The 23,104-nt window shown below is 41.5% G+C and overlaps 3 protein-coding genes across 3 annotated transcripts; 1 reads left to right on the top strand and 2 right to left on the bottom strand.

Annotated features, from left to right (window-relative positions):
• Window positions 1-2,676: 2,676 nt before the first annotated feature.
• map3k14a (mitogen-activated protein kinase kinase kinase 14a) lies at window positions 2,677-12,531 on the top strand. Its single transcript, XM_086132545.1, has 16 exons — window positions 2,677-3,067; window positions 4,582-4,895; window positions 4,966-5,047; window positions 5,130-5,367; window positions 7,036-7,413; window positions 7,991-8,125; window positions 8,194-8,323; window positions 8,401-8,529; window positions 9,394-9,498; window positions 9,582-9,739; window positions 10,165-10,315; window positions 10,467-10,724; window positions 10,802-10,911; window positions 11,372-11,510; window positions 11,605-11,705; window positions 11,931-12,531. Exons 2-16 carry the CDS (start codon window positions 4,592-4,594, stop codon window positions 12,090-12,092), a joined length of 2,580 nt encoding a protein of 859 aa, XP_085988671.1. The 5' UTR covers window positions 2,677-3,067; window positions 4,582-4,591; the 3' UTR covers window positions 12,093-12,531.
• A 182-nt stretch (window positions 12,532-12,713) lies between these two features.
• On the bottom strand, window positions 12,714-17,167 carry LOC147192746 (apoptosis regulator BAX-like). The gene is made up of 6 exons (XM_086132546.1): window positions 17,105-17,167; window positions 16,185-16,233; window positions 15,927-16,085; window positions 15,297-15,432; window positions 14,104-14,208; window positions 12,714-14,028 (listed from the first exon to the last, which is right to left on the bottom strand). Exons 1-6 carry the CDS (start codon window positions 17,133-17,135, stop codon window positions 13,930-13,932), a joined length of 579 nt encoding a protein of 192 aa, XP_085988672.1. The 5' UTR covers window positions 17,136-17,167; the 3' UTR covers window positions 12,714-13,929.
• A 1,962-nt stretch (window positions 17,168-19,129) lies between these two features.
• On the bottom strand, window positions 19,130-22,828 carry arl5c (ADP-ribosylation factor-like 5C). The gene is made up of 7 exons (XM_086132320.1): window positions 22,744-22,828; window positions 22,065-22,116; window positions 21,486-21,546; window positions 21,265-21,412; window positions 20,577-20,660; window positions 20,318-20,469; window positions 19,130-20,238 (listed from the first exon to the last, which is right to left on the bottom strand). The coding sequence occupies exons 2-7, from the start codon at window positions 22,108-22,110 to the stop codon at window positions 20,190-20,192; spliced, it is 540 nt and encodes a 179-aa protein (XP_085988446.1). The 5' UTR covers window positions 22,111-22,116; window positions 22,744-22,828; the 3' UTR covers window positions 19,130-20,189.
• Window positions 22,829-23,104: the final 276 nt, after the last annotated feature.

Below are 23,104 nucleotides of genomic sequence, written 5' to 3'. Positions count from 1 at the left end.
ACGACTGAATCAGTAAATAAAACGTTGAACATACTCCAACTTTTACAGTACGGCGTGGGAAAATACCAGTAAATAATTTGAGGTATTTGTTTAATCGTTAGTTAAAAGTGGGAGACGCGCCAAAATTAAGAATTCGGGTAATTAGGTGGCTTACGAATAAAAATTAATGGGTTCAGTAAATAAATAAAGGAAAAAATACTTTCGCCTTGGACTTCAAGAAAGCGGAACTGTGCGGCCTCCATCAAGTTTTTGTTAAACACGCCACCTCATACAGGATATTTGGACACCAAGTTTTACTTCAAATTAAAAGAACCGGCGCATTTGTAAAATGACAAAGAGTGTCATGACACTCGAACCTAATGAAGATAAAAAGTGCATTAAAAAATTGACTATTTATAAACTTCAAATTGTTGTACAACTTGTATTGCTGTTGTGGCAAAAATAGGAGTCTGACAGTTACTTTGAAAAAAATGAACCAACCAGGAAAAAAATACGAATTCACTCAAACTTACTTTTCCGTCGCAACAAACGACCAACGCCTACTACTAAGACACTAGGTAAGTAAACAAATATCATCCATATTTTACTTTAAGGCGTTTGTGTGCCTCTGACTCTTGTCTCTTTTATCTGTAGTCTTCGCGATGTCAATATTTTGCGCAAGATAAACTTATTTTCTGTTCATTTCCGGTCTGGTGAGGACCTTTCTTCTTTTTCTTAAGGTTTATGTGGCACAAAAGAAATGTCAGCAGTAAATGAAAACATAAACACTCGTTGGAAACAAAAGGAGGTATTTGACAAATTTCGTAATAAACTGCCGACACATTTGCCTGCTTCGCAAAAAAAAAAAAAAAAAGTTGAAGCCCGCATGTTAACTTTTGCGGTTTCTGGTTACTCAAACTCTCGCCAAAAATCCGTATTGTTTTTACCTTCGCATGCATTTAAATGATCTAGTTACGAATTTTTCATATTCCCTAATATATAGTTTCAAAACACAGTTGACGCGTTAAACTGTGTTGAACTGGAAAGAAAGTGCAGAAAAATGAGTTTTCTTTACTGTAAAACTGGTAAAATAGCGTAAATCTTGGTGTCAGTAGTCTAATTGCAGGGGAAATGTTTCGAAATGACACAACTAAGTCAATAAAACTATGTTTTGTTGTAACATCTAAACACCAGTCGATTGCTTATGAATTAGTGCAATTGCCAGCACCAATCACACACTATAAAGTACAATAGATTTGATAAAAACACAAACCAACTCATCTGTATCACCGTCAATTAAAGAAACACGAAAAGATGGTTGTCATGTCACTGAAAACATGATAGGGTATTCCTAACAGGTGGTTAGTTATCCCATAATTACAGTGTGACAAGAAATTTCAGGGATACCTGAAAAATGCTTAATATGATTCTGAAAATAGAATGTACACGATCAATTTACATACAGTAGTTAGCAGAGCAGGATACTAATATATTCTCATCACAAGACATCAGAGTTTCATTCTATATTTTCATGATGACTGAGTGATTCTGCAAAGCACACCAAAAGCACCTTAAAGTGATTTTGACCCAAAAAGATCATGATTGAGAGACTCCATATTCGATCATAGAACTTTTGTCTGCTGCAAACAAGCAATGCATACGAGACAGTCAACATTGCATGTTGTTATATAATTATTACCAATCATTTTTCACCGTAAGTCAAGTGGCCAAATTTTAACAAGCGTTGCCAAGCATCCTGTGTTTGTGTGTCTGTAAATCGAGCCCCCTTTTCACTACTCTTACTAAAGCCTTTGGAATTTCATTAATCTGCGTGGGTGTGTGTTTGCACCACAAGTTAGCTCAAGATAGCCGCTGTCACCATGTGGAGTTGAAATCAAGAGTACACTCATAATGGAGGAGGATCCAGTTAACAATACAGTATATTTACAATTGTGAGTGTCGTTTCGAGTCAAATGTTGTATTTTGTAGGACAGTGCAGGTGCATTTGTTGCTGGGGCCGCCTCTAAAATGCATGATGTTACTATCTTTTCTCTTTTAGAAATGGTTTCCCGGAAGGATAATAAAAAGATATTCAAAACAATGGTGCATAAAGGACTATGTTTTGGGGGGGGGTTCATTTTTAGATTACAAAGTAAATTGCGCCTTTAAATGGTCTAATCGAGTGATTATTACTTGAAACTAGCACCTGACCAATGAATCGACGGGCCAGTTTTACCGCAAACATTAATTGATTAGATTACAATATTAACATTTTTGCTACAAAAACTTAACATCAATCGCCGTAAATAAATATACGTTGGGTTTTCACATCTTCAACAGTCATATATGATCATGTAAAGTGACCCAGACATATGAAACACAATGTATTGTAGAACAGTCAAATGTTGTGCCTGTAATCCATATCTTTATTTTTGTAACAGCTAAGGGACCAAAATAGAAGCTATTTTATCCATTTTATATATTTTTCTCTCTGACAATTTATTGACTTTCAGAACTTTATTTTTGCCAAATGTCAGCATCAGTATTGGCCGAAACGAAAAAAAGAAATCCATATTAACGATCTAAACGGCTTAATCCAGGATACCTTGTATCGCACCCAAAGACACAGAGGACATTGATTTTTTTTCCATGCATGTGTCCTTCAGATACATTGTTGGGGTTTTTTTTTGTTTTGTTTTTTTATTGATGATCCAAGTGGATCCAACTTAGCTATTGTCAATCCCTGACATTTTTATTTATTATTTTATTTTAATGGAACAGCCGCGGAGTGTGCGAGTAGGTTGTGGCATTTCCCCTCAGTCGCTAGCAGACTCCTCCTACCAAAGGAGCAGCAGCAGTACAGTGAGTGTCAAGAGCAAAAAAAAGGACAGGAGCCGCTTGCACCTTTATTGCTGTTTGCACGCACGTAGAGGGATACGTCAGCTCAGGGACACTTTCTCTCGAAGGTTTTTTTTTCCGGTTGATCGTTTTTGCTTGGAAACTCGCCGTCTTCCTTCTTTCCACCGGTTCGGGTGTGCCTTCGAAAGGAAGCGACATTGGGATCGCTTTGTTCTTGCAGAGCCAGAAGGTAATGACCTCACTCGAGCGACTGCTATGAAATGTAAAATGTTTCCGCATGCTGACGTCCTTCCCCCGGTTGTGCTCTCGCTGATAGCTGGCTCCGGAGAAGCGACCTAGATGCTTACAGTGCACGCACTTATGGCTCGGCATGTTGTAACGCAACACGCCGAGGCGGGACATACTTGTTCATTGTTCGTGTATAAAGTGTCATACAATTCCCCTAACTGAAACCAGTGCTCGCTTGAGTTATTCGACAACCCAACTCTGCTCAGCAGGCCCGACTGAGTTTCCTGTGTCATCTCTACCCGCCAAAAAAAAAACCCCCACACATTTGGTTTCGTGACCTTAATCAGTAGTTCTATAAAGAAGAGAATGATTACCTACAATCCCCCTAGAAATGGTCATTGTTGTGGTTTTGTATGCTCTTCTGCAGTTGGACATTGGACCTTTTTTTTTTTTCTGGCTGCTTCCTGTCCTGGAAATGTCAGTGTAGCTGAGTCAAGTCAGCACGCATTGTAAATGTCATCAGAGATATTGGGTTTTTTTAGTTCTCAGGGCAGGCGAATGACTGTGATTGCACATTTAGTGGCTGAAAGGTAAACGTATGCTTTCGCGGCTGACCTCGTATGTTGCACGTTTTCATGTTTTGTAAGCGGGCATACAAGCGAGGATGTGTGGAAATGGAATTGCGGCGTTCTGTGATCATCAAGTCAATGCAATTCACGTTTTGAGTCCAAATATGTCGTCGTCGTAGTTTTAATGGCTAATTTTGCAACCCCCAGTTTTCAGACTGAAAAGTGCATTTCTTTTCAATTGTTAGTCAGCTCAATTCATCCAAAAGTGGCAACCCGTAAAACAAAGTAACAGCCATCAGGTTTCGCCTTGATTTGTCTTCAATAATGAATATGGATTGGAGGTTTGGTCTAAAGAGGAAGTGCAGCTCTAGCTGACGATACAGATATGATGAAATCAAACACATTTTCATTGGACGTTTGGCTCCTTACGGAGTACATCGAGAATGAAAGCCAACTTGAAGCCTTTCCACAAAGTGTCTGTTGTTACAGAGTAATAACATTACTCTGTGGTCGTTGCGATGAAATGAACAGAAAGCTATGTGTAAACAAGATGAAGTGTCTGTTGTTCCATTGCCAAGAGCAGAAAGAGAGAATGGATTTCAAATGCGGTCGCTGTGATCAAGAAATCACAAGCAAAAAAGCCATTCGGGTGACTCAGATGTTTTTGAAAATGCGGCCCGTGATGCAAATGTATTTAGATTTGGTTGGTTTGAAGTAGGGCTAAACAATTATTTGAATTCAAATGAGCATTGCAGTGTGGACTATCCACATGTTTTCATATCATTGTTTCATGGAACGTGAAAAGTTGAAATGAAAAAGCAACATACTTGATGGAATTGTTTTTGCAATCTGATTTATGATGTTTGCTTGATTTCACTTGCCACAAAACGTTAAATTATAATGCCATATGATAACTGCAGTGTTTTGTTTTTTCCAAAAATCTCAGCTCAGCAGGCATGGCAGTGAGCCAGAGGATCTTAAACTCCACCGCCCCGTTCTCGGGGTCGCCGCTGGCCAACCTTAAGGCCTCGTACCCCAAATGCACAGCTGGGGAGAAAGGAACCCAGCAGCACCACAAACGGCAACAGCAACAGCAGCAGCAAGGGGAAGAGGAGGAGGACGAAGAGCAGTGGAAGAGCAGCAAAGTGGACTACATCGCGCGTTTGAGTCCCCTGTTGAACAAAGTGCTGGCTCAGGGCACTGCCGAGCAAGTCGGAGAGACATCGCTGAAGAGCTCCCCCTTCATTGCACAGGCTGAATGTAATTATGACGATTCCATCATATCAAAACAATCAAAACTCTCATCATCTAACATGCCGCTGTCCTCTAGGTGAAACTCAGGACTCACAGGAATTTAGTCCGTCCTGTTTTGAGCGTTCCTACGTCCCCTCATCTGGCTGTTTTATCGTCAGGTATCATTCGCGCTTCAAAAAAAAAAAAAGAATTCATATCAAAATGGAGTTGTCCTTGTTTGAATGCATACTTTTGCTTCAGTCTGCAGCCGGAGCACAACAATGTGGCTTGCCCAACCACGGCCTCCGTCCAAGCGCCAACGCCACTCGGCCCCAGAAAGAAGCCCCGAAAAAGAGTGAAGCGCAAAGGCCGGAAAAAAGTTCCTTTGGAGAAGAACAAGAAAGAAGAGGAGCGGCAACATAGCAGATACCACACAGATACTACGGTGCCCTCTGGAGTGCCTGAACAGGAGAGTGGGAGTTCCCTGGAGCACATCCAAGTAAGCACAATTTTTCAAAGAGGTGGGGGAAAAAAAGTCCTTGGTTGAACCTTTTGACCACTTAAATTCATCAATCAATCCAGGGTTAGCAGGCGTCAACATTAACGGTGGCCCATATGGCATGGGCAGTGTCCCGCTCTGTCACGGTTGCCAAAAAAGCCCGAATGTGCATTTTTTTGTGTTTGAGACTGAAAAAAATCAAATCTGGCAAGAAAAATACTCAACTGGCGCATGCTGGACTGGATAAATGGGCATGAATCAGGATTAGCCTCATGTTGCTAGCTTAACCCTCCTGTTGTCCTCATTTCCTGTACACACCCTGTGTCCTCCGGGTCAAAATGACCCATCTTCACTAAACCCCCCAAATAAGCAGCTAAATTGAATTTTATACACCAAATGTCATATTACTTGAAGAAACAACTTGTCCTTCACCACATTATGTGTGATATAGTTCTCCCTCTTCACTTGGATTTCTATAGCTTAAGAAAAGGAAAAAAATGTGTGAAAATTAGTTATGGATGCATTTGTATTCATTCCAATGACGAAAGTTTCTCTCTTTTTTTTCCTCCAGTAAACTATTTAGGACAATACAATACAAGACAAAAATATGAAAATTAAGATAACCCATTCAACTACTTAGCACATGTAGTGCAGTATGCAAGTGCACAGCCTTTGCAGCCTTTTTCTTTCACCTACAGCACACAGTATGTGTTTTACAGTCCTTCTTTTGAGGGCAGAACTGGCATTTCTTCTTCTTACTTGCCCTCGCTGGGGAAGTGGCTGTGGAAGGTGGATCATCAGGTTTCTCAGGACCTCCTGTACGTTTTGTTCTGCATGCCTGCCTTGTTGGTTGTATGCTGCTGAGGACCATGTTATTTTGCCATTTTTTGAAAGGAAAGTCTGTCTTTCAGCTTCAAGGATTTCTTCTTGTCTGAAGATGATTCATCATACTCTGGGTTATATTCATATATCTTCTGATACATCCTCTACCTCTTCTGTATCAGTTGTCTTGCTGGACAGCAGAAAAAAATCAGCTCTAGAGCCTCTTCAATGTCATAACGCACACTCATGGCGTCAGCACAGAGAGAATTCTGAGTCCTGTCATCTGTAGCACCTTTATAACCCCTTGAAATCCACAAAAAAGAGTTCTGCCATCTACGAGAACGCCACCTATCTTGTATTGTTTATGTCTGCTACTGTCTTGTTCACGTGTTCTAATTGATCTGAGACACAACTAATACATTCAAACATTCTATGGTGTGTAAATAACTTTGTGACCTTGATTTCAACCCTATTTGCCTCATGGGTCATTTTGACCCGAAGACCACCTTTGTACTTTTTTTTGTACAGCTTCCACGGAAATGTGAATAAAAACATTTAAATTTTTCTGCAGTTGGGCCAATCTAGGAAAAGTCATAAAATGTCAAGTTAAAAAAATATCATTTAGGGGGTTTTTGGGGCGTTTTTAACACAGTGATGGGTCATTTTGACCCGAGGACAACAGGAGGGTTAATAGCCTTAATAGATTCATACCAGTGGGAGCACCGAATGGCCACAAGGAACAAGTGCAGCAACGGAAAGTAACACTAGTTGTCAGTTTGTGTTCAATAACAACCATTGTGCATGATCGATATTTGAAGAAATCATCAATGCTTTTCGCTCTTGCAGGAGGACTCGCTGCACGCAGGAAGGAGCCGCCTCAGATCCTCGTGCTGCAGCAGCGTGGAGAGCGCAGAGGGGGAGGATGTAGTGCCTCCCCTCTATGGCACTAAGCTCTACAACACAGGCTCCGGCTGCTCCCCGCTGACCTGGGCCGAGCCATTCCCGGGCACTCTATGTAGCCTCTGCTCCTACGGACCAGACAGCGACTCGCTCAGCAGCGCCGGCGACTGCTCGCTGGCCCTCGCCGGCCTGCGAGGTAGCGTCAGCCAGGGCGACGCGTGCTACGCGGGGCCCTTCTTTAAAGAGGTAGAGCGCAATGCCGGGGAGGAGGAAGAAGACAAGTGGCAGTCCGTCGACAATGAGGGGATCATTTTTTACAACGAAGTGAGTTATTTATGCGGGGGACATGTTGTGCTTTTTTTTTTTAACATATACATTAAAAACAGTTCCCAGGTGTCTTAATAAAATGTCCGCGCCATGCAGGCGTACAGTAAACCATCAAATACTGACGCGTGACTATTCATGATCGTAGACAAGCCCTGCTGTGAATAGCAGCTACCCAGAAAGGTTTGTAATTGATTATAGATGCCTTAAATGCTAGCAAAGCATTTTTGTTGTTGTTTAACAAGGCTATTGCTTGACAAAAGGAAGCTCTTCCACTTAGTTCAACCTAGTCACTCGACACCAAGATCCCAACAGGTGGCTCCAAAGCAATATTTTTATATTGGACATGGCTTTGTCCCAGTGCTAAAACAGTGACGAGCGACGTTGCAGCATATTCCCCGCCATGGGGAAATTGGCTCTTCATATGCTACACTGTGTGTTTGTAACGCAACACCTGAAGAACAGAAATTGGACAGATACCGCCAATAATTTCGTGCTATTCCAGAAATAATGGCGGTTTTTCCTAAATATGTCCGCTTTAATCACAAATATGTCGTTTGCCTTTTACCCTCATCAGAACATCCAGCCTGTTGATTCAGAGTATAAGGAAGGAAGGGAGTTTGTCCTGTCAGAGTTCATCAAGGAAGGCTCCTACGGCGAAGTCCATAGCGCTCAAGATGTCAACACTGGGTTCAAGTTTGCCGTCAAAAAGGTAACACAGAGCGAATCCGCAATTCATAGCCCAGCTTGGATTTTCCTTTAACGCCTTCCTCCTTCTAGATCCCCATGAAGAGGTTCAACAGCGAGGAGGCGAGCACGTGGAGTGCCCTCCGATCTCCTCGCATCCTAGAGCTCTTCGGAGTTGTCCGAGACGGGCCTTATGTTTTCTTTCTCATGGACCACAAATCTGGCAAGCGCTTCTTTATCGTTGCCCGCGATAATGCTGTGATATACAGCGGTAAATAAGAAGGCACCCTTTCCATCCAGGCTCGCTCAGCCAGATGATTATACAGCGTGGGCGGCTGCCGGAGGACCTGAGCCTCTACTACCTGTTGCAAGTCGCGACAGCCCTTGAGTACCTAGCCAAGAAGAAAGTGGTTCATCTTGATGTGAAAGGTATTTGTGGTCAATTTTATTTCTACCTGTTTAATTCCGCATACACTTTTGTGGATGGATGGGACACGGGCCTAAAACAATTTCCACTGAGCTTCAAAGATGAAGCTCTTATGTTTTGGTTTTTGGTATTATGTTCCGGATAAAGATGCAGAGGCAGGAATCAAAGAATCAAAATGGCCTCCATGAACCAGGAAGTAGACTGCTAACTAGCAAACTGACTCATCTATCGGTCAATCTAGCTAGCGAGCTAGCTAGCTAGATAGCGACCTAGCTATCTATCGATCTATCTGCCTATCTAGCTAGGTTTTGTGTTCCTGTGATATCTCATGTATCTGAAACATAAATAAAAAAAATCTCTACATGGCCCATCCTGTAGCTTGAGAACTGCAACAAGACCTGCCCTGACATTAATTAGCTGTCATCCAGACGTTTGGTCTCACATGGATTTACAGCACCTGTGACCGAGCGTGAGGAAAGCAGCGGCGGGTTTTGGGAATTTCCCCCCGTGACTCAGCCGCTGCTAGGAAGCCAAGGCGCATGTGTGGTGGCAAAAAAAGGAGAGAGAGAGAGAGGGAGAGAAGAGGGGGAGGGATGATATGAAGAGCAGGAAGTAATTGAGACAAGGGGGTGGGGGGGGTGCAGAAAAAAAGGTAAGAGAAAGGTAGATGAACTGAAAGGAAATGCCACCACAACTGCACTTACTTGTAGTTTTGTATTCCATCTCTCCCTTTTTTCACACCCCTCCCCTTTTCTTTCTGGCCGTGTACAGCTGCTCTGTTTCCAATTAAACAGCCCTTCAAGTATGCATAAGTCATGGAAGTCACCCAAGCTCCATAATTTTTTTTTTCTCCTTTTGTCCCTCAGCCGACAACGTGTTGTTGTCTGAGGACGGCAGAGACTCCTTCCTGTGCGATTTTGGCCACGCTGAGAGATTGGACACTGGCGGGCAGAGTCTCAGTGGGTCTCGAGGTAGGACCGTCTGGAGGCGGACCGCCAAATAATATGACATCTACCACATTATTCCTCACTGTTGGCCATCTTATTGAAAAAAGACCTGAAAGGTACCGAGACGCACATGGCCCCCGAAATGGTGATGGGCGAACCCCGCGGAGCCAGAGCAGATGTGTGGAGCAGCTGCTGCATGTTACTGCACATGCTCAATGGGTGCCCACCTTGGACCAGATATTACACCTGTCGGCTCTTCCTTAAGGTACCGTACGACACAGGTGGCAAAAAATACTCATCATCTTGAGTTTATGAAATGAGACTTCAAAAATGTGAATACTGCAATCAATGCTCAAATAAGGGAGGACATTAAGTGCAGTACATCCATGCCATAAAGCAGGGGTTTCCAAACTGCGGGCCGAGGGTTATTTGTGGCTCGCCATCTATTTTTAGCGACCCGCGAGGTAACCAAAACAAAACAAAACAAAACTAAAAATGACATTTGACATGGGCCACAAGGTTCGTTAAAAAAGGTGAAGGTGGTCAGAGTGAAAAAGGAGGGTGTCTGAAATTTTTTTTTTCTTTATATACTGTTGAACCTTTTTTTATATTCAAACTATTTTTCTGGATGTGGACCTCAAACGAAAACGTTTGGACATCCCTGCCATATGGACGCCCTGTTGTCAACAGATCGCCAACGACCCACCGCCGCACCGAGAGATCCCGCCAGACTGCGGCCCTCTCACTGCGGAGTTGATCAAGGCGGGACTGCAGAAGGATCCCAGCAAGAGAGCGTCGGCCAGTGACATGAAGGAACGTGCGGCCAGAGCGCTCAAACAAGGTGCTTATACTCCTCCTCTGGAATTTACATGGGGTCCATACCTTTAGCTTAGCTTTGTCCTTAACTTTACCACAGCTGTATCTTGACTTTACCTTTATGTTAGCTTTATTCTTAACTTACTCATGCCTTATCCTTCACCTTTCGCATGCAGTTGGCGGACTCAGAAGCCCATGGAGGAGTTCCTACACGGAACCTCTTTATTTCGCCAACAAACCTCCAGACTCTCCACCAGTCGAGTGTGAAAACGATGAGGAGAAGAACACGGACAGGAGTTCGATAGTGCAGCTGAACGACGCCGATGAGGACGAAGCCGACGTGTGTGAGCAAGGAACTCATTTCGATTTAAACCAGTCGAAAAACAGGATCACCAACACTGTTCCAGAACTTGAGCTGCGTAAACTAGAGAGAGGTGAGCTTCCCGTTCACTGTCTTGGCTCCTCTATGCACCATATTTTACAGCGCTTTCTGGTTTTTTTTTTTCTTTAGACTTCTATCTCAGTAGCCTTTCTCAGCTTCACTCCGCTGAGATGCAGGAGCAGCTCTTGTCTTGTCTTAGCAGCGACACCTACTCCAACCGGGATCCGTGGGACAAGAAGGTAATTCGAAACTCATAACGGTACAGTTGCATGTCAATTAGGCATGGGCCAATATTAGATTCTGACTGTATGATAACCATGAGCAGTAGGCTACTCATGTTGTCCTTGGGGCTAACTAGTACCTCTGGCGCCATTTTTTTGTTTGTTTGTTTTATGGTTTTTCTTGTCAGAAGGCCAATTCCAACCTATATGTATCTATTTATATATGTATTTATTTTTCTAATCATAAACTAGAATTTAAAAAAAAAGAAATGATTAAATACGTCACTCTGCACAAAATATATCTCCAATCATCACCTGCCTGGAAACCATATTTGGCCAACTTGACAAATCCAAGTGGTTGCCTAACTGAAAGGCAGTAAAAGCATCTGATTTCTTCCAACCAATCAGAGAACAGATGTGATGTCGAGGGGGAAAAAAATGGTTTAAGTGTTTTAAGAGTTGCGCTTGGTTTGTTCAGGACTCGGGCCGCTGGTCGCTGAGCCCCGCCGACGACTATAGTTCGGGAGTCTGCTCTGACAGCAGCCAGCCAGAAGGGCACCAGTGCGTCAGTTTAGACTTGTTGGGCCACTCGCCGCCTCAACCGTGCTGCTTCCAAGGTGCATCACCAAAGCGCACCTAACGCTCACACGCTAACTCTCTCTCACTCACACACGCAGAATCAAACGGTAACCTTTTTTTGTCCGGGTCTAGGGGTGGACGTCTGCATCCGAGACTTCAACGGGACAATCATCCAAATCCGAGAGACGCGGCGGGTGAAGGTGGGCCACATCGCCACCGGCATCAGCGATCAAGTGAGACCCAACATCTCCTCATTGTCCTTTTTAAATATGAGGCTATATTTTCGTGGTGTACCTGGACTCTATTATGACTTATTAGGACAGTACAGAAGCATCCCAAGTTCCCGCTAGACACAATTATTCATGTTAGACTTTGCTAAAAAGAAAAACCTTTTTCGTGAAATTTACTGCTATCCACCATTACACCCATTCTAAATGAACTTTTCTTTCCGTTTTAAGATCTCCGAGAGAGTTTTCACCTTGGAGACACAGCTGGGCTGCACAGTGGCTCACGACGAGGAGGTTCAAGAGTCTGGGCTGAAGCTCTGCTGCGTCCCGGCTCCTGATTTCAGTGCCTCTTGGAGGTGGAGGATCAGAGATGGCGCACTGGAAACTAGATGAGAGTTAAAGAACAATGAAGTCCTTTGGACACCATTTGATGTCTTATTCTGGACGTTTTAGTCCCTCGTAGCCATCAAACTACATTGTAGCTTTGTTTTTTATCATAATTCTATACCCTGAACAAAAGAAGCATCTAAACATGTATTTCCTCTTCAGGAATTGCACTCATTTGGTACTTAATTTAGCCAGCAAAAGTCCCCGATTGTAGAAAAAGCTAAATATTGCAATAAATGCTACTTTATTAGAGTGTTCATGTATGATTTAATGCTGCTCTAATTCATTGTGCTGCAGACATAAATGAAAATAGGCTACAGGGACAATGAAAAAAGTACCAGGACATAAGCTTCAGTTTATGAATTCTGGTACTTGCCATAAAAAAAAGGCCAGGTTAATTGTTTTAAAGGACACAATAAACCTCTGTCTTAGTAATAACCAGCAATGTCCTTTTTTGTGCGTGTGATTTTTATTTTTTTTTTATGGCTCACCCCATCAGCCTCACATTTGAGCTTTGGCGTTTAAACCTTCGGCTGTATTCTCCGCTTCATTTGAATTAAATTGTCTGCGGATGTTAATGGCTGATCTTGGGAAAGTTTAATCATGCAATTAAAGAAAAACACATGGTAAGAGTTAATGTTTAATATCCATATTACAACATAAAAATTCATTACAAAGTGATTGGGGGTTTTTTTCCTTCCAGAGCTTGACTTGAAACTTTTAGAAATGTGATAGAAAAAAGTGAAAATGTCAGTATAAAAACAAAGAAACAAGACCAAGGCACTGACAAACAAATGAATTTTTTTTTTTTTTTTTGCTGTGCAGACAAAACTCAATATTGAATGAGTCTCAAAACTAAAACAGTACTACACTTTTGAAACAGGTGAGGTACAGTAATCCCTCGTTTATCGCGGTTAATTTAATGGTATACATGCACGTAGAAATAAATATTGTTGTAATTAACATCACTTAATGCTTTATACCAATAGATTTAAACATGTATAGGTTAGGTTAGGTTAGTGTATGAATAACAACATACAGTAAACATATACATGTAGAACTGAATATGTTGCTCTGTGTGACCTCGCTGTTGTTTTGCTGACTTTCGCTGCTTCTCCCGGACTGTTTGCGGACTTAATTTTTTATTTATTATTTTTTTAATTAATATGTTTGAAAAAATCCGCGATGCACTGAAGCCGCGATATAACGAGGGGTCACTGTACACTCAACTTTTCTGTTTGTGTCTGTTTAGTGACCACACGCGCAGTTTATTACAAAAGCTGGTCCAGAGTATGACTAAACATTACATAAGCAGACTGCATTTTAGGAGACAACAGAACTGCTCTATTTACCATGTGACTTGCCGACATATTGCTTTGGATACGGGAGTCAAACAAAAACAGGACAGAAACGGCTGCCACAGTCTCTTTTTTTTTTTCCTTTAATCTTAATGACAATTAAGGATTGCTATTTTTCTACGTAAAGTAAGAAGCCAATAATCGAACATGTTGATTGCATCTTCCTCATGATTTTTCAATGTGCATTCTTTCTGAATGAAATGAAGGAGGTAGAACATCCTCCAAATGACAGCAGAAAACAAAAATAGTGGGGGGGTTTTCTTTCGGTACCAAAAAAGGTATTAAATAAATTATTTAAAATGCATTCCATCGCTCAGGCGTGTGCCCTAGTGTGTGTGTGTTTGTAACCCCCAAACAACCTTTAGTGCATACGGCCCACATGACACGGGGGTAGGGAGGGATTTACAGCAGCGCCACGGTCCTTACAAAAAGTTCAAATCCTCATGCAAGTTCTTTGTTCTCCTTGGCCCCAACGAGTGTGCTCCTCACATTTTACGAGTCACGATTATCGTGGTGATGACCCCTGCCATGAACACAGCCACCAGTTGCCACGTCGGAGTGCCAAAGTAGGAGCGAATGCTCTCCTAAAAAAAACAAGGAGCAGGTTTGAATGCTGAGAAAGCAGTGCCTGTACGGGTGATGATTTCCGACGTCCTTACCCAGCCTCCTTGCTCCCAGATCCAGTTGAGAAAGTGTTCACGGAGGTAGTCGATGGTACAGTTGATGATGGTTCTGATGACGTCAGGAACTTGAGTCAAGAGCGCCTACAACCAAAATACACAATTTGGAAAGGCATCGCTTCATTTGGCAATAACAGCATGTCACAGAGGTGGTCAAATTATCCTGAGATGGGGAAGAGGTATCACTTTCAAACAATCTCAAATTCGTGATTTTTTTTAATGTTAACAATTTCCCATAAGACCCAAAAAAATCCTCGCAGTTTTATATTTTATGACCCACATTTGTGCTTTATTGCCTATCTCTTAACTCTTTCATTCCACAAGACGTAGTTGTACGTCTTTTTACAATTAGGCCCCGCTTACCAACTTGTACGCCTAAGTCTTTTTTTTGGCGCCAGAGAGAGGAGGAGGGTTGATGCAATTGAATGAGAATAAGCCGTTTGCATTGTAATCATGTAAAAAAGCGACCAGTAGGTGGCAGGGAAATGGCTGGGATTGAATGAGTTAAAAACCACGTATTCTTCGAATTTTGCAACTTTTTTCAGCTTGTTAAAAAAATAGCACTAAATTTGGATTTACACATCAAAGATATTTTTGCTGGTTAGAAATTAATCATTTTTAGACATTTTATTTTAATAAAAGGGGGCCATACTTTATTTTACAAAAACAAGAGAAGGCACATGAACTTGTTTTAAATCAAATCACTATATGCACTGTTGTAAGAGCTGAAGTGAGTGTTCTAATTTAGTATTTGACTATTTGCCATGTGAAATAAATGTCATCCTGACTGTGGCGCTCCTTGCCCACAAGTACTGGCATTACTGGACTTGAACTCATTCACTGCCAGCCCAGTAAAAACACATCTTTTGACATTTACAGCCATCAAAGGCAGTTAATTGCCCTCCACATACATATATATATATATATATATATATATATATATATATATCCCCCCCCCCCGTAGTGCATGTGAAGCTCAAATTTTGGCTCCCAACACAAAGCAAAAACCTGTACTGCCAACTTGGCAAGGCAATAGGGTGTGGTATCTGTGTTGAATTGTGGAATAAAAAAAGTGAATTGCATGTTTCCCTTAAGCCTCTCTCTCTGAAGTGATAACATTTCGTCATGGGGTTGGGGTTTTTTTTGGGGGGGGGGGGGGGGTCTAGACTCACTTTGATGACTAGTCGACAGGCCAAGTAAAAGAGAGTGACAACTCGGCCCCAGCTGAACTTTCCGTCGGAGAAGATCTCAACAGCCACTTTCACAAACACCTCCTTGGTGGGTCTCAGGGAGGGGGAGTTGATCATCCTTAGCGAGGGAAATTACAATCAGAATTGGATTAGGGTTGCTGTTAACAGACCAGGCAGAGACAGATATTCGTCAGAATTAAATTGTAATGACAGCTTCATTGTGTGATTAAAAAAAAAAAAGTAAATGAATAAAAGGTCCCTTAACACGTACGCTTGTAAACATATTAAACATTTGACTGTTTTACCATAAGTGTTCCTTTAATCTGAAGATTTTTGCTCATTTTCAAAGAAGTAATATCAGCCGATTAAATCGCCTAGCCAATCATTGAATCGGGCACTAGTCGATGCAGTTAGACAAAATAGATAGGAGATCAATAAAGATACTGTCAGTTAGCTGGATGCAAAGGGGAATTCACTTTTTCAGTAGTCTCCAAACCGCAAGCAGCCCTTTCAGCCATGCCATATTACTAATATGTCATGTTATCCATACAAGTCTTGTTTCTTCATTTTCTTTAACGACAGAAATAAAAATGAAATGCCGCAGCTACTTACTGTTGGAGCTCCACATTGCCATCCAGCTCGTCTCCAATCTTCTGTAGGCACTGGCCCAGCCTCTTGTGGCTGGTATCGCATATCTCGCCTCCACCCAGCTGGTCCCGGGTCACCAGGGCGCTTTTGTCTCCATGCCGGCGGACTCGCTCGTATATGAAACTGCAAGGGGGGGGGGGGGGGGGGGGGGGGGGGGAATTGTATCAATCAAAAAACACTAAAGCACACATTTGTGATTTGTCACGTGACATTTGAGCTTACTCTTTTAACAAGACAACCCCTAGTTCCAGGATCTGCTCCTTGGAGTCGCCTGCAAGACAAAGAACAGGATTCTCTTCCAAACCATTTTCAATCCCTCCATTATCCTAAAAAAAAAAGAAAAATGAACACAAAACATTGTGCCCGTTTGTTTGGAACTATGTTGCACAACTTAAATTGACATTATTTTCACACAACTCATGAATTTGTCTGAAAATCAATACCTCAAAAACTAAAACTCATTATTCTATACTGATGGAATGTATCATGGGTTACATATCAACCCCCACCCCACCACCGACACCACTAAAAATCACATTTCTGCCTTCACTAAGTCGCCTATTTGCTGTTTTTGTGATACTGGTGGCATGTTGGTGTCAAGGAAGTATGTGGAAGTGAGTTGAGAAGTTTCAGTCAGACAAATTGTAGTTGCCAGCAACTTGTAGAGGAAATTACAAATCGTTTGGCGGATTTTCGCTATTCGCGGCGTAATCAGTTCATTGCATTACTTTTATAGTGACCATCAGTTGTTTCCCATACCTTCATAGAATCACTTCCCTTACACAAGAACTGTAGAGAAAAATCAACACAAGCTTTTCGTTTAGCGAGGTAGGCAAACGCTAAGCTTTAACAAAAAACATTGTGCCGACATAAGAATATAGGTCAACATTTTGAGGTCTAAGTCCCCACACTGGTGTCGTTTATTTCCTCTTGACTTATCTCGAGACTAAACTTGAGGCTAACGTGAGGCTAACGTTTCGCCTCTCGTGGAACAAAATGTTGCGTTTTGCCAACGAGATGTGAAGCCACGGTTGTAGAATGAGAACGAATGACGACAGGGCAATATCGTGTCCGCGTTACGAAGCGCCGGCGACATTGTCATTGTCAAGTGAGCATAACAAAGGTGCCAGTCGCTAACAAACCCTGTCCTCCTCCACCCGGGTGCGCTGCCATCTTGATTTGTGCTCAAACAAACACACCGCTGGAACTTCCGTATTAAAACACGTGACAACTTGTTTGTCGCTGGCAAGCGGGGCGATGATGTCATCTTTGCTCCTGTCTTCAAAAATCTACCAGATGCCATATTTATTTAACGAATAAAATATTTTCCCGTGTCGTTAGTAGTCACGCGATAGTTCTGTGGTTTTGGGTATTTAAGAGCCTCGATTTTAGATTATCACAAATGATCGCAAAAAAAAAAAATTCAAGAATATTTATGATGCTGTATTGACAATGATTGTATGAGTATAATGGCCAAAAATATAACCAATTCAATTAAAAACATCTGAATTCAAAAACCTTCCACGAAATTCAGGCGAAATTAAACTATAATTACCTCTCAGACGCCATGCATTTCTAAATAGATGATATGGTCATTCGTGATTTTGTTATATTTCAAATTTTGTTGTAAAACAGATTCTCCACTTGGAACACTTCCCTCGCTGTCCATTTCCTTGTTTATACTAAAGCTTTGTGATGATTATTTCTCTAAATTGATTGGCTGGAGATGTCACATGGGCTCATTTTATTGCCTTTGATACAAAAGGTTATCAAATTCCCAAACACTGTTTATGTTAGACATGATCAAATTTCACACACACACACACACACATATATATATATATATATATATATACATATACATATACAGTGTACATACATATTCCATTTCATAATGTGTTCATATGTTCAATAAATCAGCCAATCAATCAGTAGTATTCATCCCAACCATTACTCCTGAAATGCTCCTCCGTTACCACCGCTACAGCCATTCATTATCATTATTTCAGTGTAGTATATATTTCTTTTGTGACTTTTTGTTTGGTGGTGTGCCATGAGATTAGACAAATGTAAAATATGGAATAACTAGTGATTGGTCAAGAGCGCATTTAGTGGCCCGCGTGGTCTGCGGGGTGCATTGGAGGAGTTGTCTCACCTGCATGACATCACACTTAGCACTGTGCTATTTGTCTGTGCTCAGGCTTAGAGGAGTTGATAGATGGAGTCATGATTACATCACACTGTGTAATTTAAACCTGAGTGTGCCGGAATGCATGTCCAATTTAAATTATACCATCACCTGCATGACCTCACAATTAGCACTGTGCTAATTATCTGTCCTCTGGCTTAGAGGACAGATAGGTGGAGTCATGATGACATCACAATGTGTAATTTTAAACAGGAAGTGTGCACCGCCCCAGAATGGATGTCTGACCTAAATTACACCAATGCTGCAGGAGATCGTCCCAGCGGCAAGGATGCAAATCCTCAGCAGTGTCGGTTCTTGGCTCTCAGCAACAGCGAGAAGCTGCCTCCTGTCAACACCCTCCATCGGAGGCCCTCACCACCCCCTCACTGGTGCATCATCACTTCAAATCGATTGCACGCCACTCCATGGGAAATCCAAAAAGCACATCCTGCTGTATCAGGTCACCGGAACTTGCTCCACGCATGCTCAACAACCTTCATGCTGGCGCCACCTGCACACCATAAGCTCCATGGTGAGCTGCATGCATTACAGGAGGACACCTCCTCAGCTTTATCCGTACATTTCCTTGACAACAGCACTCGGCAAAACCGAGAAACAAGTTCCCACGATGCTTGTACGCTTGACGCGGGCTGCTAGTTCAGTCATGGTTGCAAGCGGACAGAAGACATGCTGGTTTTTGGAGAGTCTGAAGAGAAAATTCATTTACTGCTTCAAGATGGCGGTGATGCTGTATGTCATACTGTGCATTCGGAACCTGGTAATGGATTGTGTTGACATTTTGGCCGCCATCCTTTACTTGATTCTCCTGTTTAAATTGTGAAATGCAAATGAAATACACAAACATGACTGCATCAAAACTTGTCAGTCGCAGAGCAATAATGAGAATGGTTTGATAAAAACAAGTATAGATGGGGACTTTTTAGTTTCAAGCAATACTTATTGACATGTATCCACAAAGTTTGAATAAATAGATACTTTATTCTCTGTAATGCAATGCTACACATAGCTGATTTTCATACCAACCAGCTGGAAAAATAGTCACAATACATTTGAAAATAAAATGAAGAGGTCAAAACAAAGTTGCATTGTGCATGGTCAAAAGAATAAACATTAGCAAAATTATTCACAAAATGTAGTAACTGCCTTCAGGCGTTGCAATTAGTATCATAAATATGTATTTCATAAATAACTTTATAGAATAATTATTTTTATATTTTATATTTTAATAATGTTTTGTTATATTTTGTTAAATGTTACAAAATATCAAAATTGAGTAAATCCCCTCAGCAGTTACAATTTATACAATAAATAAATGTAATATAAAATGGTGCCTTGAGATATGAGCGCCGACTTTGTTTTTTGAGAGTTGAGCTGTCGTTTAGCCTTTCAGTATGCTAGTTTAATGCTAATTTCTTATTAGCATCTATGTTGAGGTGATATAACCCTTTAAGCAACTGATTGACTTACGAGTTTGGTCATGGGAAAAATTAAACAGGTATCTCAAGGCACCACTGTATTTTTAAGAATGGCATAAACTGTCTATTTTAAACAAGTTCATAATTGCATTTTGTTTGTTTTATTTAAGTAAACATAAAAATTAAATACAAATTTTATAAATATCCAGTGCAGTTAATTCCCATTCATTCCTGCTCATTTCCATGAAAATAAATTACATCACTTAAAAAAAAGAAAAGTATAAATCCATTGCATACAATCATGAAGACACCCGAAATATTTACAAAAATAGGTGGCTCTTTTCCCAGCACCAAGGAGGTTCTTAAAACCAAACATCCATTCATTTGGTCTTATTTCAAGTAGAACAGAAAGAACAATCACACCAGTTTTACACGTAGAGATAATCACACGAAGAACAATCCCAATTTATGCTGCCTTAAATGCGGCGCACCTTCTTACATACCAACCGTATGATCAACACGGTTCAGTTGAGGTAGGCTGTGTCCCACTGTTCACTGTTATGCAATCCTGACAAAACCTTCGAGGAGGAGGTAGAAGGACGTTCAGGAGGCAACCACCTGTGACTGCATCCAGTCCAGACTGGCATTGAGGCTGGAAGATACAACAAAATTACCTTGTCAATTCATATTTTCAGCTTTTTTTAATGACACTTTCATGTCCTGAGACTGACCCCTCGCCAGTCAGGCCGCAGCAGGCCTGCACGTGCCAGTTGTGCGTTGTGATGGCATCCAGCGTGAGGCGCCGGGAGATCTCAGCCGCCGTCATGGAACCTTTCACGTCCTGTTTGTTGGCCAGCACCAGAATGGCGGCACTCTGCAAGTCCTGCGAGAAACACAAGAAGAAAAAAAATGGATGGGAAAATGGCTGAATGTTTATGAGAATGACGGGGTTTGGGCTAAAAAATTAATGTATGGAAAATGCCTACGCACCTCGTGTGCGAGCATTCGATGCAGTTCTTCTTTGGTGAGCCTGAGTCGTCCTGGGTCCGTGCTGTCCACAACAAGGATGACAATCTGAAAAGTGCACCGTCATCAAAAATATATAATTAGCTCAAGCACATTTTCAAATCTCTGAATAATCTCGCGCCACCTTACCTCTCTGAGCTCATCCGCCCCTACACACCTGCCCGGTGCCTCAGGTCTGTGGACCAGACCTTATTAGAAGTACCAAGAACTAAACTGAGGCTCAGAGGGGATCGAGCCTTTTCTGTTGCTGGTCCCTCTCTCTGGAATGACCTCCCACTGAACATTCGGCAAGCCTCCTCGCTGCCCATCTTCAAAACCCTCCTCAAAACTCACTTGTATTCTTTGGCATTCGACTCAGCATGACTTAGATTTGTTCTTGGTTTTACTGTTTGGTGCTTTCTACCGCCTTTATTACCGATTTGTCATACTGTTTATTGTGCATGTTAAATTGCTCCATGTACACCACTTTGTATGCAGCGATGGCTGTTTGAAAGTGCTCTATAAATACTGTTGACTTGACTTGACATTTGCACACATCCACAGATTTTTATTATCACGGCTCCTGGTTATCAGAAGCAACGATACGATAACGCCCATAAGGACAGAGAAATGCTTATGTAACCGTTCAGGAGAGAACAAGCGATCAACACACCTCAGCGTTGGAGTAATAAGAGTACCAGGTGCTCCGAAGGCTCGTCTGGCCTCCGATGTCCCACACCAAAAAGTGTGTGTTCTTCACGGTGATCTGCTCTACGTTGCTGCCCACCGTCGGTGATGTGTGAACAGCTTCCTTTGTCAGGCTAGAAGTGAATAACAGTGTTAGCGACATGTCAAGAAAATGTGGTGTTTTGTAAATAAGGTGACGTCACTTACAACTGGTAAAGGATGGTCGTCTTGCCTGCGTTGTCCAGACCAACAATGAGGACTTTGTGCTCTGGAAATGTTTTGATGTTACTTCAGTTTAAAAGACACTAAAATTGTGAGGAATTCAGTACTCTTCAACTTCGAAATGTAACAATAGCATGGCACAATATTACCGGTACATTAATCTGTGGGTAGTGAGAGCACAGCAATATACTGTACATGGGTAGCTTCTAATATAAATAAGGCTACAATATAAAAAGAGTATGATTACAAAAGTAAATATTACATGTGACTTTATTGATTCACGTATGCATTAAGATGATAATATTATTAACCACAAATAGTACTGTAGCTAACAACTTTGTGAAGTCATCTTGATTGTATGACCTTCATTTAGCTAATACATTTCAGCGTTCACTTTTGGCAACTACATTTCTTAAAAATAGCAATACAGCACTTGCATTATGACAATGATCAGTATACAGTGGAAGTACATGACACTATTGGCTAAGTGGTTCCAGAATAACTAATATGAAGATGTTATTCTATTTTTGTGGAGGTGGAAATTGAAGAGTAAATTATTATTACCTCTGTTCCCAAACACAGTCATCATCTTAGTGAGGAAGAAGCCCATGTCCAACTAGCGTGTATGAAGAAGGAAAGTAATGAACAAATCCGCACGATCAAGTATCCTGGTAGTTGATGAAGTGAACTGTCAACTGAACTCTCCTCTGAAAACCATGAGTCTGTTTCACAATAGGAAAACGGAACTGATACGCCCTCAAGGCTTGAATTTCCCACCCAGGCTCGTGACACATGAACTCACCTCCCAAAATGTTGACAAATCAAGTGGTGTATTTGAAGCAACATTACAGTAATGACTTTCCACGAAGTAAATAATTCTATTTCGGTCCTCGCTTCACCCAGGAATTTTTTGTTTTTGGTCATTTTTGTACGTATCAGTAGATAACATAACGTTTTCGTGAAATCGAGGGTTAGCGTCTCAGGCGATAAAGACGAAAATTTGTTTTTTTTTCAGGCTCTGTGTTCCCGTGAGGGCGACAAATAAACACTAAAAGAAGAAAATGTTTAATTTATTATTTAGTTGTAAAATTTGGACGTAAACGCACACGTCTGAGGAAGGAACAGACTGATGCTACGTTCCAAACGATTCTTCAGTCGAGTAGAAAATATGCAGTTGAATATTACGAGTGTCTAATTCTTAGTTCATATTAACTTTATTTATTTCATTTATTAAATTGATTACCTTTACTGGCAACGTGAAACAAGCTTCATTTGTTACTGTTTTGACATTTTTCACGGCCCCAACGTTCTCTCGAATGGAGCGAGATGATGACGCATCCAGTGACGCACGGGGCATGTCCAAATAAGGGCAAGTGGCTTTTTGTTTCCGCGTTCTTTCCGATTCATGAAGCGAAATAAGGAAAGTCAGCAATAATACATTAGAGCGGATAAAGAAACTAATTATGGGCTTAAGTCGAATGAGTCCTGATGAATTTTTAAGAAATGTAACCCGAAACACCTAAAGATTGACCTGACCATTCTGCGTTTTTATGACTTCGGCATAGAAACCTTATAGCCATCCTTGAGGAACCTTTAAGATGCTA

This window comes from Hippocampus guttulatus, chromosome 16 (genome assembly GCF_054856545.1).
Source record: "Hippocampus guttulatus isolate MCC_2025c chromosome 16, RoL_Hgut_1.0, whole genome shotgun sequence".
NCBI classification, from domain to species: Eukaryota; Metazoa; Chordata; class Actinopteri; order Syngnathiformes; family Syngnathidae; genus Hippocampus; species Hippocampus guttulatus.
Note: the sequence above shows the minus strand (reverse complement) of the source record. Positions and strands in the feature narration are given on the sequence as shown.

Bases quoted from the DNA above. Each gene is read 5' to 3' on its own strand.
- LOC147192746 (XM_086132546.1), bottom strand. From the start codon at position 17,135: ATGGCAGCGCACCCGGGTGGAGGAGGACAGG. The intron at 14,209-15,296 runs GTGAGTCTAGAC...TTTTGGTTGTAG, and splicing joins CCTGTCGACTAGTCATCAAA to GCGCTCTTGACTCAAGTTCC. The intron at 14,029-14,103 runs GTAAGGACGTCG...TGTTTTTTTTAG, and splicing joins TCTGGGAGCAAGGAGGCTGG to GAGAGCATTCGCTCCTACTT.
- arl5c (XM_086132320.1), bottom strand. From the start codon at position 22,110: ATGGGCTTCTTCCTCACTAAGATGATGACTGTGTTTGGGAACAGAG. The intron at 20,661-21,264 runs GTGTGTTGATCG...TGCACTTTTCAG, and splicing joins CTTATTACTCCAACGCTGAG to ATTGTCATCCTTGTTGTGGA. The intron at 20,470-20,576 runs GTGCGTAGGCAT...TGTTTCTCGCAG, and splicing joins ATCGAATGCTCGCACACGAG to GACTTGCAGAGTGCCGCCAT.
- map3k14a (XM_086132545.1), top strand. From the start codon at position 4,592: ATGGCAGTGAGCCAGAGGATCTTAAACTCCACCGCCCCGTTCTCGGGG. The intron at 5,368-7,035 runs GTAAGCACAATT...TCGCTCTTGCAG, and splicing joins GTTCCCTGGAGCACATCCAA to GAGGACTCGCTGCACGCAGG. The intron at 8,324-8,400 runs GCAAGCGCTTCT...CTTTCCATCCAG, and splicing joins TCTCATGGACCACAAATCTG to GCTCGCTCAGCCAGATGATT.